The sequence below is a fragment of the Pseudorca crassidens genome, chromosome 5, assembly GCF_039906515.1.
Source record: "Pseudorca crassidens isolate mPseCra1 chromosome 5, mPseCra1.hap1, whole genome shotgun sequence".
NCBI lineage: Eukaryota > Metazoa > Chordata > Mammalia > Artiodactyla > Delphinidae > Pseudorca > Pseudorca crassidens.
This window is the reverse complement of record NC_090300.1, coordinates 55674423-55689762: the sequence shown is the minus strand read 5'-3', so window position 1 is coordinate 55689762 and position 15340 is coordinate 55674423. Positions and strand designations below refer to the sequence as shown.

The 15340-nt window shown below is 44.4% G+C and overlaps 1 protein-coding gene across 5 annotated transcripts in view; it reads left to right on the top strand.

Annotated features, from left to right (window-relative positions):
* Positions 1–2923: 2923 nt before the first annotated feature.
* Positions 2924–15340, top strand: part of TNFSF10 (TNF superfamily member 10) — a 43130-nt gene continuing 30713 nt past the window's right edge. For 3 of the 5 annotated variants that reach the window (XR_010943570.1, XM_067738044.1, XM_067738045.1), the window contains exons 1-3: positions 2930–3144; positions 9514–9651; positions 12547–12589. Coding sequence is in view for 4 of the 5 variants with exons in the window: in XM_067738044.1 (XP_067594145.1) it covers positions 3013–3144; positions 9514–9651; positions 12547–12589 (313 nt within the window). In the remaining variant the exon portion in view is untranslated. Of the gene's footprint in view, positions 3145–9513; positions 9652–12546; positions 12590–15340 lie in introns of all 5 variants that reach the window. The other 2 variants (XM_067738043.1, XM_067738042.1) reach the window with 2 other exon arrangements.

Below are 15340 nucleotides of genomic sequence, written 5' to 3'. Positions count from 1 at the left end.
GGGTGGCCGCCCACTAGCCTGTGAGGCCCTGTGGCAGCTGTCTACCGTGACAGATGTCTTTCTCTTCCATTAGAGTGACGATATCCTGTTAACCTCAGAGTCTCCTTGCACTTTAAAAGTAGCAGCCCCGCGCTCGTGGCTCATCTGACTGCACGGGGATGGCTGGTGAATGCAGACAGAACACAAGGACCTGGATTATCTACAAAATGGCAGCGTACCCCCGACCCACCCCCGCTCAACGACTACAGGCACAGGCTTTAGGGATGTTAACTGAGGGACAGGATCGGGAACTGGAGTGGCCAGTTACCCGGAGGGTCTGGTTGGGCCTGTGGCAACGGCGTAATCATAAGGGTGCCCTTGGGCTTCTGGTCCCACCTAAGGAAGGAGGCAGAGCCCTGACACAGTGTGATGGAACAGTAGCGACGTGTATCTACAATGCCGGGCAACAGGCAGAGGAAGATACCAAAAGGCCTACCCGAGTCAGGGAGCAACGCGAAACACCACTCTTCGGGGTCGAGAACAGCTGTGTGTGGGACCTACGGGACCCACGGACGTCGATAGTGACCAAGGAACCCACATTACTGGCCATGAGGTTCAGGAAAGGGCCGATGCAAATGAAACGTGCTGGCGTTTCCACGTGCCTTACAGCCCCACTGCTGCCGGGCTAATGCAGAGGGTGAGTGGGCCGCGTCAGCAGCAGGTGAGACGGGAAAGCCGCTCTCAACGTGTGGACACAGCCCAGGAGCAATGGGCCCAGTGCCCATGCCACGTGAACCCAGAGGCCGCTAGTCCACGTCAGCCGAGTTCAGCTGTTGACCACCGAGGGATGTTGCCAACTATCAGTCAGGACGATAAGTCGCTTTCGCCCTGGCTGCGGCATCTACCCCCAGGGAACACATTATAAAACCGGCCCTGAGACTGGCAGGTAAGTCCCCGCGGGTTTGGGTTTGCTGCCTCGTGGGGAATAGGATTAGAAAGGGATTTACAGATCTCACCTGTCTCCTGCCCGGCCCCACCTAAGACCACTGAGATAATGAATCCAGGCCCTGACTGAAGGAAGGCACCATCATATTAACCCCGTGGGCCTCTCCAGGATTTGGCACTGGCTGTAGGGACTGAGGGTGGAGAGGCGGGATGGTACTGCCCCCCCGGGACAGGAGCCACAGGCAGGGGTGGTACTATCTCAGGCTGCTGTTACTGCTTGTATTTTGTTTAATGGTCATGATCTTCCCTGCACTGTGTCTATTATGAACATCTTACATTTTGTCCCTGATCTGAGTGGAGGGAATCTGTTCACGAACTGGGCACAGTGGTGGCCTCACTGCAAAACAAGCCTGAGTGCTGGGTTGACAGCGAGATGCCATTGTCATTCTCCTCTGGACTTTCATGAAAAACTGACCTTAGAAGCAGCGGGCTCCAAAGTTTGCCCACTTCTTGGACTCTCGATACTCCTTAGCTGCTATTGCCTGTATCGCATTTGTGGTATTGGTTGCAGCGCCCTCTCTGTACCTGACCCCAGGGGTATCACGGAAGAGAGGTGGGCCAATATTGCAAGGGTGGTGCAGGGTCTGTAGGGGTGGAGGGTATGGTCAGGCCACTCAACATGGCTGTTTTCTTGCTCTCTGTCCATCCCCTGCTCCACCAGGCCCTGCTTCACTCACATGACTCTCCAATCCTCTTAATTATAGGGCTTAATTAGTAACTGCCTGCATGCTTACCCCCTGCCCCAGCCCCTGGTTCCCTGGCAACTGATGAGCCCACCTGACATCAAGTCCCCCTCCCCCATAAATGATAGCCTCCTCCGCTGAGTAGCAAAGTCTGCTGTCATGTCCTGCCAGCCGTCTGCTGCACATGGTGGGATGTCACTCCAGGACTTTTTGCTTCAGATATGTAGGATCCCCTGTCCAATAAACCATTGATGTCCCTGTTGCTGTATCCAGCCTCTTTCTTCAGTTTGGAGGCTGGGCAACTACAAGGCTTGCAGACCTGTGGGGTGCAGCCCAATAACTACTTAGTCAGAATAAATAAGACGTAAACTAAGAACATGATGACTGTGCAGTTAGAAAATGATGTAAAGACACGTATTTATAAAACCTGGTGACCTAGATAGCCCTCTAGCCTAGGTAGTGAATGAATGGGGTAGTTCATAGAAACATGGATTCACTTCTGATGAGCTGATGACCTTGTTGACAGTGACCCTTTCAAAGCAATTTTATTTTTTTAAATGGAGATCTCGGCCTTTTTTTAAAAAAAATAAATTTATTTATTTATTTTTGGCTGTGTTGGGTCTTGGTTGCTGCGTGCGGGGTTTCTCCAGTTGCGGCACGTGGGGGCTGCTCTTTGTTGTGGTGCGCGGGCTTCTCATTGAGGTGGCTTCTCTTGTTGCGGAGCACGGGCTCTAGGCACGCGGGCTCAGTAGTTGTGGCTCGCGGGCTCCAGAACACAGGTTCAGTAGTTGTGGCACGCAGGCTTAGTTGCTCCACAGCATGTGGGATCTTCCCGGATCAGGGATCGAACCCGTGTCCCCTGCATTGGCCGGTGGATTCTTAACCACTGCGCCACCAGGCAGGTCCCCCAAATCTTATTTTGATTAATGGATTGTAGTTATTGTGATTGCAACACTTAGATTTTTTTCACCTTTCTAATCAAATAGAAGCTGTATTCATTTACTAGGGCTGCCACAATGAAGCAGCACAAATAGAAATGTGTTGTCTTGCAGTTCGGGAGGCTAGAAGTCAAAAACCAAGGAGTCAGCAGGGCCATGCACCCCCTGAAGCCTGTACTTGGACATTCCTTGCCTCTTGCTAACTTCTAGTGGTTTGGGATTCCTAGGCTTGCAGTTGTGTAATCCTCACATGTATTGTTTCCTCCGTTTGTCTTAACTTTCAGTTTCATTTTGATTCTTTTTCCAGTAAGCAAAGCTCAGACTCCACGCCCCACCCACCTCTCCTCTCGCGCCAACCATAAGCTGCTGCCTCGTTCACTCTGTGGCAGTCAGACTCTAACAGAACCATGGCCCTGATGCAGGCTCCAGGGGGCCCCAGCCCTGGGCAGACCTGCGCACTGATCCTGATCTTCACCGTACTCCTGCAGGCCCTCTGTGTGGCCGTGACTTACGTGTACTTCACCAACGAGCTGAAGCAGGTCAGTACGATGTGCACGCTCTCTGAACAGAGGCTCTGGGCAACCCTCCGGTTAACTGCCTTTATTGGCTCCTCTGGGAAGACTTTACAGAGGAAGAGAATCCTCTCTTTCTCTGTCTGGGGACCCCAACTGCTAATGCATATCATTACTGAGGACTTTGCAAAAGCGAATTGAAGGGACTCTGTGCACAAAGTGCAGTTACAGAACTGGCTCCACCAGTTACGAGAAGATGCGGGCAACAAAACTCCTGAGGTAGTTTTGTCTTCAACAGAATGTTATAATATTAACAGCTGCCATTCACTGAGTGCTTTCTGCTTAATGCTTTATAGTTCTTGACTCAAATTCTTGGGAGTGAGAGGAACTGCATCAGGGCAGGACTGTATCTGCTTTTGCTTTCTGTGACACGTCTAGGTGCTAGCACAGAGCTCCCACATAGTAGGTGTTCACTAAACACCTGTTGAATGAATAACCAGCCTTCACCAATGTACTGCCAGGATACAGGGAGTAGGGTAGAGTTGAGGCTTAACCCAAAGCCAGGCTCTAAACCACTTGTAATAATGCTGTTTTGTGTTCCAAATGTGGCTAATTCCAGTGGATTTTGAATGCAAAATGACTGAAAATAAGCCAACCCCAGGTTTTGGCTTTCTGTGTACATATTTTTTTCATTTAATTTTTTTTATTGGCGCATAGTTGATTTACAATGTTGTGTTCGTTTCCGCTGTATGGCAAAGTGAGTCAGTTACACATAGACATATATCCACTCTTTTTTTCTTTTTTAGGGTTTACAAATCTTTCTTTAATGACTCTTTAAAAATTAGCAAAACTGGTTCTACTCAAATAGAATGATATCCACTCTTAAAATTTTTTTTAATTTTTATTTTCTTTTAAAGATTTTTTTTGATGTGGACCATTTTTAATGTCTTTATTGAACTTGTTACAATATTGCTTCTGTTTTATGTTTTGGTTTTTTGGCCACAAGGCACGTGGGATCTTAGCTCCCTGACCAGGGATTGAACCCTCACCCCCTGCATTGGAAGGCAGAATCTTAACCAGTGGACTGCCAGGGAAGTCCCTATCCACTCTTTTAGATTTCTATTCCCATATAGGTGATTACAGAGTATAGAATAGCATTCCCTGTGCTATTCAGTAAGTTCTTATTAGTTATCTATTTTATATACAGTAGTGTGTATATGTCAATCCCAGTCTCCCAGTTTATCCCTCCCCCCCATTCCCCCCTGGGTTGTTTTCTACATCTGTGACTCAACTTCTGTTTTGTAAGTAGGTTCATTTGTACCATTTCTTTAGATTCTACATATAAGCAATATCATATGATATTTGTCTTTCTCTGTCTGACTTCACTCAGTAAGACAATCTCTAGGTCCATCCATGTCACTGCAAATGGCATTATTTTGTTATTTTTTATGGCTGAGTAATATTCCATTGCATACAGTACCACATCTTCTTTATCTATTCCTCCACCGATGGACATTTAGGTTGCTTGCATGTCCTGACTATTGTAAATAGTGCTGCAATGAACACTGGGATGCATGTATCCTTTCAAATTATTGTTTTCTCCAGATATATGCCCAGGAGTGGGATTGCTGGATCATATGGTAGCTTTATTTTCAATTTTTTAAGGAACATCCGTACTGTTCTCCATAGTGGCTGTATCAATTTTTTCTCACCAACAGTATAGGAGTTTCGGTGTATATTTTGACTAACTGTATATTGTATAGTAGGGAACTTCGAGCTGGAAGGAATTTTGGATACCCCTCGTTGTATAAATGAGACTAGAAACTGCCAGAGAAATGACTTATCCGAGCTCAGGCAGAAATTTGGAAGCAGAGCTGGACCCAGCTCAGCTCATAGGGAATGCTTCTCCCATCACAGCAGGGTGTCAGCAGGGTTAACCTATCTCCCCCTTGTGCTGAACAGCACCCTGCTGCATGGTGAAACATCAGATCTGTCAGCTGGTCAGGAAATGCAAGGCTAAGGGTCTTGGACAAATATAAAATAGTGTTTATCTGTTAAGGAAATAAATGCAGTTTGCATATCCTGTGGAGTATAAACTTTGCTCTCAACTGGTTGGGAATTTCCTTTGGAAATGAAGTGAATAAAACAAGAGTCAACAAGTAATTATACAAATGATCACTACCATTAGATGGCCAGTAAAGTCAGCTTTGTTACAGGGCAATTTCAAAGAGCCTGTATTTGTAAGAAAAAAAATCAACGTGATTATAATCATGCCTTTTAGTTCTACGTCTGCCCGAGAGACTAGAATGCTGCTGTGTTTCCCAGTTTGGAGCCAGCATGTCCTAAGCTTTGTTAACTTTGCAGTATAAATAGTGAGTCTGTGTCTCCATATACAAGAGGTTCCCTCAATTTGCTAACGTCACAAGTTGGCCTCATTTTAAGACTGAAGTAACTCATTATTTACTGATCTGAGTTATGCAATTGTCTGTGTACATGATCAAGTTTCTTTGAATTCTATAAAAATGAAAATTTCAAAGTTTAACATCTCCCCACTTGCACCCATTTTTCCTGATTGCATGTTTATATGTGTACACTTCTGTATAGACATGCAGAAGAATTTATTAAGAGTATCAGAAAGAAGAGAATTAAGAGATACTGAGCAAAAACTGTTCCAGAAACTTTCAAAATACTGCCCTATTTAATCCTCATAACAATTCTGTAAAGTAAATACAATTATCCCATTTTATAGATGAACAAACCAAGACTCAGGGAAGTTAGGTAAAATTTTGAACCCAGGCATTAAATAGGGGCTCAGTAAATGGTAACCATTGTAATCAGCATTGAGAAGTCTCTTGGAGTTGTCACCCTCTTCATCAGGAATTTATGCAAGGGAAAATGAATCTGAATCCTTTGGGTGACTGTGTAGAGTTTGGAAAAGCATATTCAACACAAGTATTAATTTTCTAAATCAGATCACAGGTTTCACTCTGGCAAGCAAAAATTTGCAGAAGATAACAGTGGGCAAGGATTATAGGGAGTGTGGGTTGAGCCGGGCTGAGGGATGTTGGATTGGACCCTCACAATTAAGCCTGTAGATCTGCGAGCATGAACAATAAATATGGGCTTAGCCTCTAAAGTCTATGACTCTGAGAAAGTTTTATGACAAGGGGACTACCTATTGCTGTGGCATTATAGACGGGGAAGACAAAGGAGAAGGAGACCCTAATACACTGATGTCCATAAATGATCCTTTATGCTATTTGTGGTTTGCAGAAACTGATTGTCAGAGGCTAATGTCTGGGCAGCAGAGAGGGTCAGGGCTGCCACCTTGAAGTCTCTGAGCCAGCCAACCAGCAAAGGAGTCCACCCTGCTGACTTCAAGCCCTGCCAAGGACTGGTTGGCCCTGGCCTAGACAGTCCCACTGTTTGTGATGGCAACAGCAGCAGTTGAGTGGAATCCACTTCTCAGAACCAAGGGCAATAGCCATCTCTCTCCTTCTAGAGTTGTCCAGATAAAAACAGCACACTCATCCCCCTGCACCCAACACCCGGATGTGGTTAGCAAGAGAACAGCCCCAGCCTGAGAAGTGCTGTAGGAAATTCAGCCTCAAAGTGTGAAAGGATGTGAAAATGAAAGGGGGAGAGAGACATCATATTAATCATCATTAATCATTCTTGGAATAACCATAGCACCACCTTGCCCACGTGTCAGTTACTTGTGTTGGCCTAGGTCTGTAGAAGAAACTGCTAAATATGAAACATGTGGGATGGGATGCAGAGTGGCTGGGGCTTTCTGTTGTTCAGAAGTCAATATGGGTTGGCCAAAAATTTCGTTCAGGGTTTGCTGTGGAAAACCCCGAACGAACTTTTTGGCCAACCCAATAGAAGCATAAAAATATCTAGAAGGAGAAATAAGTTGTGATCTTTAGAGGGTAGAATTATGGGTGCCTCTTTTTAATTTTTCTATATTTTATCAAATTTCTACAGCTAATGTTGTAAAAACATCTATGCTATCCATATGATTTTCATACAGATCTAAAGAGCATGCCATTTTTGTATAGTCTTAAGAGAAAACAACCATATACAAAATTCCCCACACCCAGTCTAATCTCAACCCTGTAAAAAAAGAGATCAGGGCTTCCCTGGTGGCGCAGTGGTTGAAAGTCCGCCTGCAGGGGACATGGGTTCGTGCCCCGGTCTGGGAAGATCCCACATGCCGCGGAGCAAAAAAAAAAAAAAAAGAGAGAGATCATCCAAAGGTTAACTAGGAGGTGGAATGAGGGTGCATTGGAGGGTTTTATTTGTTTTACTTTTAGAAAAGTATTCTATAATTTTCTATATTTTCCAGGCTGCCTGTGTATCCTCAGCGTCTTTAGGCTTCATTCAATCTGGGTTAACACTGGAGTCTCACTAGCTTGTCAGACTCCCTCCCACGTCTAGTTAGGACCTTAGTTTTCAAGATTCTCCCTCCCCACCTCCTGAAAGTGTTTCTGGAAAATCTCCAGAGGGTCTCCAGAGGCCAGCAGTTGGTCCTGACCTGGGCTGGCCCCTGCTCTCTTCCACTCTCTCAAACTCCACTTGACTTCACAGGGGCTGGCAGCTACCCTGACCGCCTGATCCCAGCACCTCTCAACTCTGCCCTGTCCTGTCCCCAGCCTCAGCCTCCAGGGCCTCAGCCCTTTCATGCTGAGACAGCGTCCAACTGCTGTGAAGTAAGATGACAAGTTGCTCCCTCCCTTCTGTGTCATGCACATTGTTTGGTCCCAACAGGTTACGAAAATCAGTTAAGCCTGTTTATTCAGTTTCATCAGTCAACGCCCGGCCAAGGCACACCCAGTCCTGCTGGGCTGGGAAATGGCAAATACAACTGTTCTTCCTGGAACTACCCTCAGGCCTCGTTGGTGAATCCAGCTCTTCTTCCCCGATCCTCCCCTCAGTTTGCTAGACATGCTCTTCTATTTCTAAATTGAGTTCCTTCCTTGGAAAGGCTTTTTAAGCTCACATAAATTGCAGATGAAAATTAATGTCTACAGTAGAAGAACATGGAGGTGGGTAGGATCAAAGGAATGGTGTCTAATTTCATCGCCAGTCATAACTCAGGTGGTCCCAGCTGTCACCCCCACTACATCTACTAGGCGAATGTTTTACTCTTGGAATTTTAAAAAGGAAGAAAGAAAAGAAACATTTACCTAAAAGTAAATGAATGTTCTATGCCAGAGTGTGGGGAAGGAATTAATTATCTCAGGTTTGTCACTTTTATGCTTGAGAGACCTGATCAAACGTCCAGGGAGTACATGGCTGACAGTACAGACCTGCATGATTCTGGCTGAAAGCTCTCGTAAATATTTAAGTTATTTTGATTTGGAATGAGATCATCTTTCTATAGGAGGGAGCAGATCATCGTTAAGTTTGATCTTTCCTTCAAGCTTTGAAGTCCCCTAAGTTCAAATAACAGATGAAAATGGCTATTTTCCCATTTATTTCCCCAGAGAAAGGCAGTTCAATGGACTTGTAGAGAGAAATAACATCTCCTGAATCCCAGTTGTTAAAAATGAAAACAGGAAAAAAAAAAAAAATCTGACCTTGCATGAACATCCTGTTTTTCTTCGTAAGATTAATCAGTTGTCATTCTAGAGTGCTCTGGGTGGTTTGGTGTGTGTGTGTGTGTGTGTGTGTAACATCAAGCACAGACTTTGTTGGCAAGGATCTAGCCATTGTAAATGTTTACCCTCAATCAGAAGGGAGCAAACCTTCAAATGGTGTTTCGAGCCTCTGCAGGTAAATCCCTAGCTGGTGTGGACATTCAAACGTCTAGTGGTAACGTAGTCTGGCTTCTGCCGTCCAGAGGAGTAGAAATCACAACAATAACTAGAATCTACTAAGACAATCAAAGCTCAGATGAAGAAACAGAACATTACCTGCACCCTAAAGGCTTTGGCTAATTTTTTATTTAGGATCCTGGAATGTAAACAAACTCCACTGCTTACTTTGTACCTGGTGGGTTTCTAGCTGTAGGATGGGAGTCACGCTATGTCAGAGCTGGAAGAAACCTCAAAGATCACCACAGTGAGCCAGCTCAAATGCAGATGAAGAAGAGATGTCGAAGAGTAGAAGCAATTTGTTGAGGGACATACGACTGCTCAAGGGCAGGGGCAGCAAAGGGCATTGTGACCCTGGATGCCTGGCCCACACCTGTTTCCCTTCCACCACATCGAACTGCTTACTTTTATTCAAAGGACAAAGGACGGCATGCTTACTTTTACTTCAGGCAATGAGCTTTTCCAAGGTGCTAAGACTTCTCTGAACCCGTCACCAGCTTCTGTTGTTTTAACTTGTAAATGAACAAAAAGAAAAACCACTTGTGCATAATATTGTGTTATATTCATCTCAACCCAGATGCAGGACAAGTACTCCAAAAGTGGCATAGCTTGCTTCTTAAAGGACGATGACAGTTCTTGGGATGCCAGTGATGACGAGAGTATGATCAACCCCTGCTGGCATGTGAAGTGGCAACTCCGTCAGTTTGTTAGAAAGGTAAGTGAACCACGGGGTCGCTTTACCAGCAGGCATAGAAGGTCAGAGGAGAAGGACTATTTTAGATAAAGTCTAGAGTCCTTATTTTGTAAGGGAGGAAACGGGGGCCCAGAGTGTTTAAGTGATTGTCCCCAAATTCACTGAACTAGGAAAAGATGGGACAGCACCAAACAGTGGGTCCTGATCAACTCGTGGTCTAGAGTTTATTCCTCTCCTCCAGAGACCTCCTTCATCTAGTCTAAACTTTTTATCTCACCTTGTGGAAACTGAGGCACGGACAGAGCAATGTGTTCAAGGTCACACGACAATAAAGGACGTGTGTGATTTCTTTTTTTATTCAGAAGACAAAAGAAACCAAACAATGGTGTTTTATATTCTTCCCACATTGTTGTTCTCTGTTATTTTTGTTTTTTCTCTTCTTTTTTTTTTTTTTTACAAACCCTTGTGTCGCCACATTGTTGTTCTCTGGAATTAAGTCTATTTATTTTTGTGCATATAGAGATGAAGAAAGAGGAAAGGAAGAGGGAAGAAAGAGATACTTTGAGAAATTGAAGGTGATGACATCTCAATTTACAGTTAATAAATGACACATTACGAAATATTATTTTCTGTTTGTGAAAGTTGCTTAAATAGGATCTCCAGCAGAAACTTTGTTAGCTAACAGTTTATTTCACTAAATATGATTACTTAATTATACTTTCAGTGACAGGACATGTCAAATATAGTTTCTTCTCTCAGGCTGCTTCCTTATTTGTAAGATGGCATTAATAACATTTACCTTCTGCGTATCCGGAAAGGCCAGCTGTGAACACAAACATGAAAACTGTAAACTTCATTGTTTAAAAAAATTACTGGGGACATTCCCAGGGTAGGAGGAGGATGTGTTTTAAAGAAATGATTGTAAGTCTATTGTCTGGTACTCAGTGTGCCCTTCCATAGAAACAGTGTTGTGTCGGTGGTTAGGCTCTGATTTATAACCCTAAGCAGTCCTCGCAGTAAAGCCCAGCATCACCTGTGATGCTATTCCTATGAGAAATGAAATCAGACTTCCAGCTGGTTGTCCTAGAAACACATGTGCCTCACGGCTGCCCTGGAATCGTGGGCAGGATACCTGCTGCGCACAAGCTGTCCTGGAGCAGCTGGGACTCCACTGCCCCAAGTGAAAAACACCAGGAAAGACCCAGGGTTGGGGAAGTGTCCTGAGGAACCTGAGGAATGGGTCCCCATGGTTCCTAGGACTAGAGGGAGGATGGCGAACCCACTGGTGGCAGAGGAGAGAAACTCAGAACTAGAGTAGAAATCTGGAGACCGAGGAGGGGGCTGGATGCTGGGCCTGGGAGTGGGGAGATGAGAGAAGCCGTGTGGGTGGGTTTTACAGGTCTCTTTCCTGCTCTTCCTCCGTCCCTCCCATTCTCACATCCTGCCACTGACTAGAAAAGAGAGGGCGCACAGCGGTGGATGAGAGTGTAGGAGGGGAAAAGAGTTCCCCATTTTTCCAGGCACTGTGAAGTGAACAGACAATTTCCCATAAACATCCTATGCCCGTTATGTGTATTATCTCCCTTAATCCTCAAACAGCTCTGTGAGGAAGGAATCATTATTATCTTCTTTTTTTAAACAAATAGATGAAGAAATTAAAGTAGTTCATATCAGTTAAGTAACTTGAGTAAAGTTTCCCAGGGCTGCTAATGAACAGATTTGAATCCAGTCCATCTGATTGTACTACAATCTTTTTTTTTTTTTCTTGGTGGCACTGTGTTAAGGACCACACTGTAGGACTTACCCTGTTCCCTTTCCTCCTCCTCCTTTTTCCTTCCTTCCTTCCTTTCTGGCCCAGAATGAGAGTGAGAGAGCTAATGTGTTGAGGCCACCCCTTGCTTCCCTTCCCACACGCCAGGCAGCCCCCCATTATCTGGGGTCAGAGCTTTCGACAGAGGAAAAAGAAGAGAGCTTCTGATTTGGAGCAGGAGTGCAGAGGAAGGGAGTTTCTGACGGTTGTATAATTAACAACAGTGACGGGAAAGGTGGGCAATGATGGGCAAAACCCCCAGGGGTGACAGAACTGAGTGGAGAGGCATTTAAAGATGAGTCATGGATGGGTCACGTCAGGGTCGGCTCATTTAACAGAAATGCTAGATTTCGTTCTTTATTACTGGTTTTCCCCACTGGTTAGCACAAAGAAAGTGATATGAAGTGTTTAGTAAGATATGGGAATTTGGTAAAATATCTTTATGTTGAGAATGTCTCAGCCACATTCTCAGAAATGAGAGAGTGACATGGTGCTACCAGGTCACCGCTGGATGGGCTGTGCGCGTCTGTGGGCACCATGAGAGAGAGGGAGTGTGCCTTACACCTTGAGTCTTGGGTATGTCCGATAATTTAAAGCTCCTGGACTCTGACACAGTGCCTTTATACACGTATGCATGCAGCTACACACACAATGCACTATACACACACATACATGCAGACACACACAGACAATGCACTTATACACATGCGTGCATGCAGACACACACACTCAGAAAGTGCGGTGACATGGCTACCGCATCCGTCAGCCAGAAGGAGACCTGGAGGACATTAGGCTGACCTAACTTGGAGAAGGATAACTCCTTGCTCCTGTGCTGCTCCAGGTGTGGCCTTTCAAAGACTTCATCCAGAAACAGAAGTCTCCCAGACAGAGGACCATCCTTCCATCCACAGTAGGGACAGCTGCCTCCATATTCATCCCAGCTCCCACCCTGCCCCACACACTATGCTTGGACAACTTAAAGCTGCCTAGGTTGATATCTTAGGTGGAAATTTTCTGTTAGACATCAGCAAGAAGAGCCACAGACATTCTATAGTCAGTCTAAATGCTTAGGGAAATTAACAAGCTTTATTCAATACTATTTGCAGATCATTTTGAGAACCTATGAGGAAACCATTCCTTCAATTCCAGGTAGTATTCTTTTTGTTGTTATTTTAATTTTCTACTGTCAGCCTTGTGATAGGGTGAATAGCTCTCCATCCTCTTTCTCTCTGCTCCCATCCACACATCCCACCTCTGACCACTGCTCAGTGTCTCAAGCTGCTTGATTCTATTTCCCTCTTTGCATTGGCAGCTAGAAAGCTCAGAAGCAAATCTGTGACCCACCTATGGTCTGAACTTCGTTTCATCTGAATTTTATTCTTCCAATGTGGATTTTCCTTTCACCTCAACTTCTTCGATTATTTATTTTTACCTTCTAATGTGGGTAGCTTTCTGGAGCATAGCTGGAAAAAAAGGGCTCCAAAGTTACCCATCTTCTCTGCTTCAGACCGCCCCTAGGCTCGAAGGCTTTCTTTATGCAAAAGCCTCTTGCTCCATCATCTCTTTCCCAGCAATCCTTCTACGCCCCCGAAATCCTCATCCTGTAGTCCTCACACCTTGGCTATCTCCACTGATGGTCACCAGCCTGCTCTTGACCCACAACGCCCTTCATTGTTATTGCCCAGGCCGGCTTCTCTAGTCCTGCAACTGGCTTCTTCCATTCCTGGATTTTCACGTAAACACCTCCTTCTCATCCTCCATCCTCATCACCTACTCATCACCTCTCAGAGAGAAGTTCCCTGACCAACTTTCTAAGTAAGTTCACCCACATCCTGTTTTTTCTATCACACTTACCTTGTTCATTTCCTTTGATTGATATATGTATATCAATCAAAGGAAAATATATAAATATTCTGTTTGTTCTGTCTGATTCCCTACTAGATTAAAGATCCACAAAGACAGAAAACATGCCTCTTTCTCTTACCTCTCTATTCCTAGACTTAACTGTACACCTCAAGCCTAGTAGATTCTCTCTTATCCCCCTGGTCCTTACCTGCACCGCCTTTGGTGTGTGTGTTCATGTGCATGTGTGTGTGTGTATTTTGACTGAGATGAAATTCACATAACATACAACTAGCCATTTTGAAGCGCACAATTTGGTGGCCTTTAGTACATTCACATTGTTGTGCCACCATCCCTCTCTACACAGAAAGTTCTTAATACATATTTTTTAAATCAATAGATAAGTAAATACAACTGATGAATTAAATTTACTGCTGCTTTGCATTTGGCTCACCATAGCCCCATTTTCCCCTGTTAATAATCATACCAGCTTGCATACATGTACCAGAGACTTACAGTCCTGGGGTACACCAGCCTGGCAGAGAAGAATCAGTTTTTTAATAAATATTTTATTAATGATGTCTTCCTAATTTTCAGCTATCCTTTTCCATTACAATAAGCTTCCTCATCACTTGACAATACCCACCATCCTTTATTAAATGGGCTTTATTAAATATGAAGGCAAGACCTGGTCCCAGGGTCTAAGCATTCTTTCTGGTCATTTCCCCGAAGGCAAAAACAGTATTAGGAATGTTGAACACTACTTCTCTTCTAATGAGGAACACCAGATCCGTGGTCTACAGTAGATGCATGTACTATTTTCACTGTTGGAAGAAAAATACTCTTTTTTATTCATCCCAGTGGGGCATAGAAATCATATACTCCTCAGTATACCAAGATGTATCCATGACACCCAAATATACATATTCACAGACTTCTTTTCCAGGAGTTGTTTGCTATAGCCAGTAGGAAATGTCCTCTCTTCGGAATTTGCTTTTAAAGCTAGGCTTTCCCATATACTTGCAATGATCTCAAATGCAAGATATTTGTCACTGGATTCCATTACTGAATATTTTAAAATAAAGTGTTATGGTCTAGGGGCAGTCAAGGCATTATGAATTATTCATCAATGGTGGTTAAAAGTAAACCTTGAAAGCTGAGCATTCTGAGAGTAACATGTACTTCCGAACTGTGTTTGGTTTTCAGTATCCTGCACACACCAACCTATCCTGAATAAGTAACAACACCAGATAGATGGAGAGACTGGTTAGCATTCCTTCCTTGCCTATGAAATTTTATCACCTCCTTTCAGTTTCTTCTACTACTAGCCTAGATTAAAGCTTCCTGTTCTCAGACCTGATCAATTACAGCTATCTGCTAACTTGCCAGTCTCCAGCCCTCTCACTTTCTACCCATCAAACCTTACTATGAGGTAGTTTAGCCTAAAGCACAACACATATCTTTTTGCTTCCCTGATCAAAACCTTCCAGAGTCTTCCCATGTCTGTAAAAATTCAAATCTCTTAGTCTAACATTCAAATCCTCTATAGTTTAAATCCTCATTCAAGCCTGAAACTGAACTCATCTGATGCCTGTATCCCAGGAATGCTTTGTGCATCCTGCCTTGGGGACACTATTCTAGATCTCTGGGAATGCCCTTTTCCCATTGCTGTGGGTCCCAAGCCTCCCCAGCCCCACCCATTTCAGAGAATAGTCCTGCCCCTCAAATGCTTTCTTGCATTCCTTTGTTTATAGTTCTTTCTCCATCTTCCTAGAAGAGTGTCAGGTATAGATGTGATGGGCACTTTGGTTTGCTGGAGTATGTGAATGAAAGGGCCTTAGTCCAAACCCCCTCCCCTGACCTCAGCTCTCCAACAAATAGGAATTTTTCCCTCCCCTGAACACCCATCACCCTTCATTTCTATTTCTTATAGGTTAATTTTCACTTTCTAATTTGTGTCTTCCCTAAAAACTGTAGGTCCCTTGAGGGCTCAGTCAGTGTAATTAGTGATTAATCTTTGAAGTCCCTGCGGAGCACTGCCTTGTCCCTGGACGTATT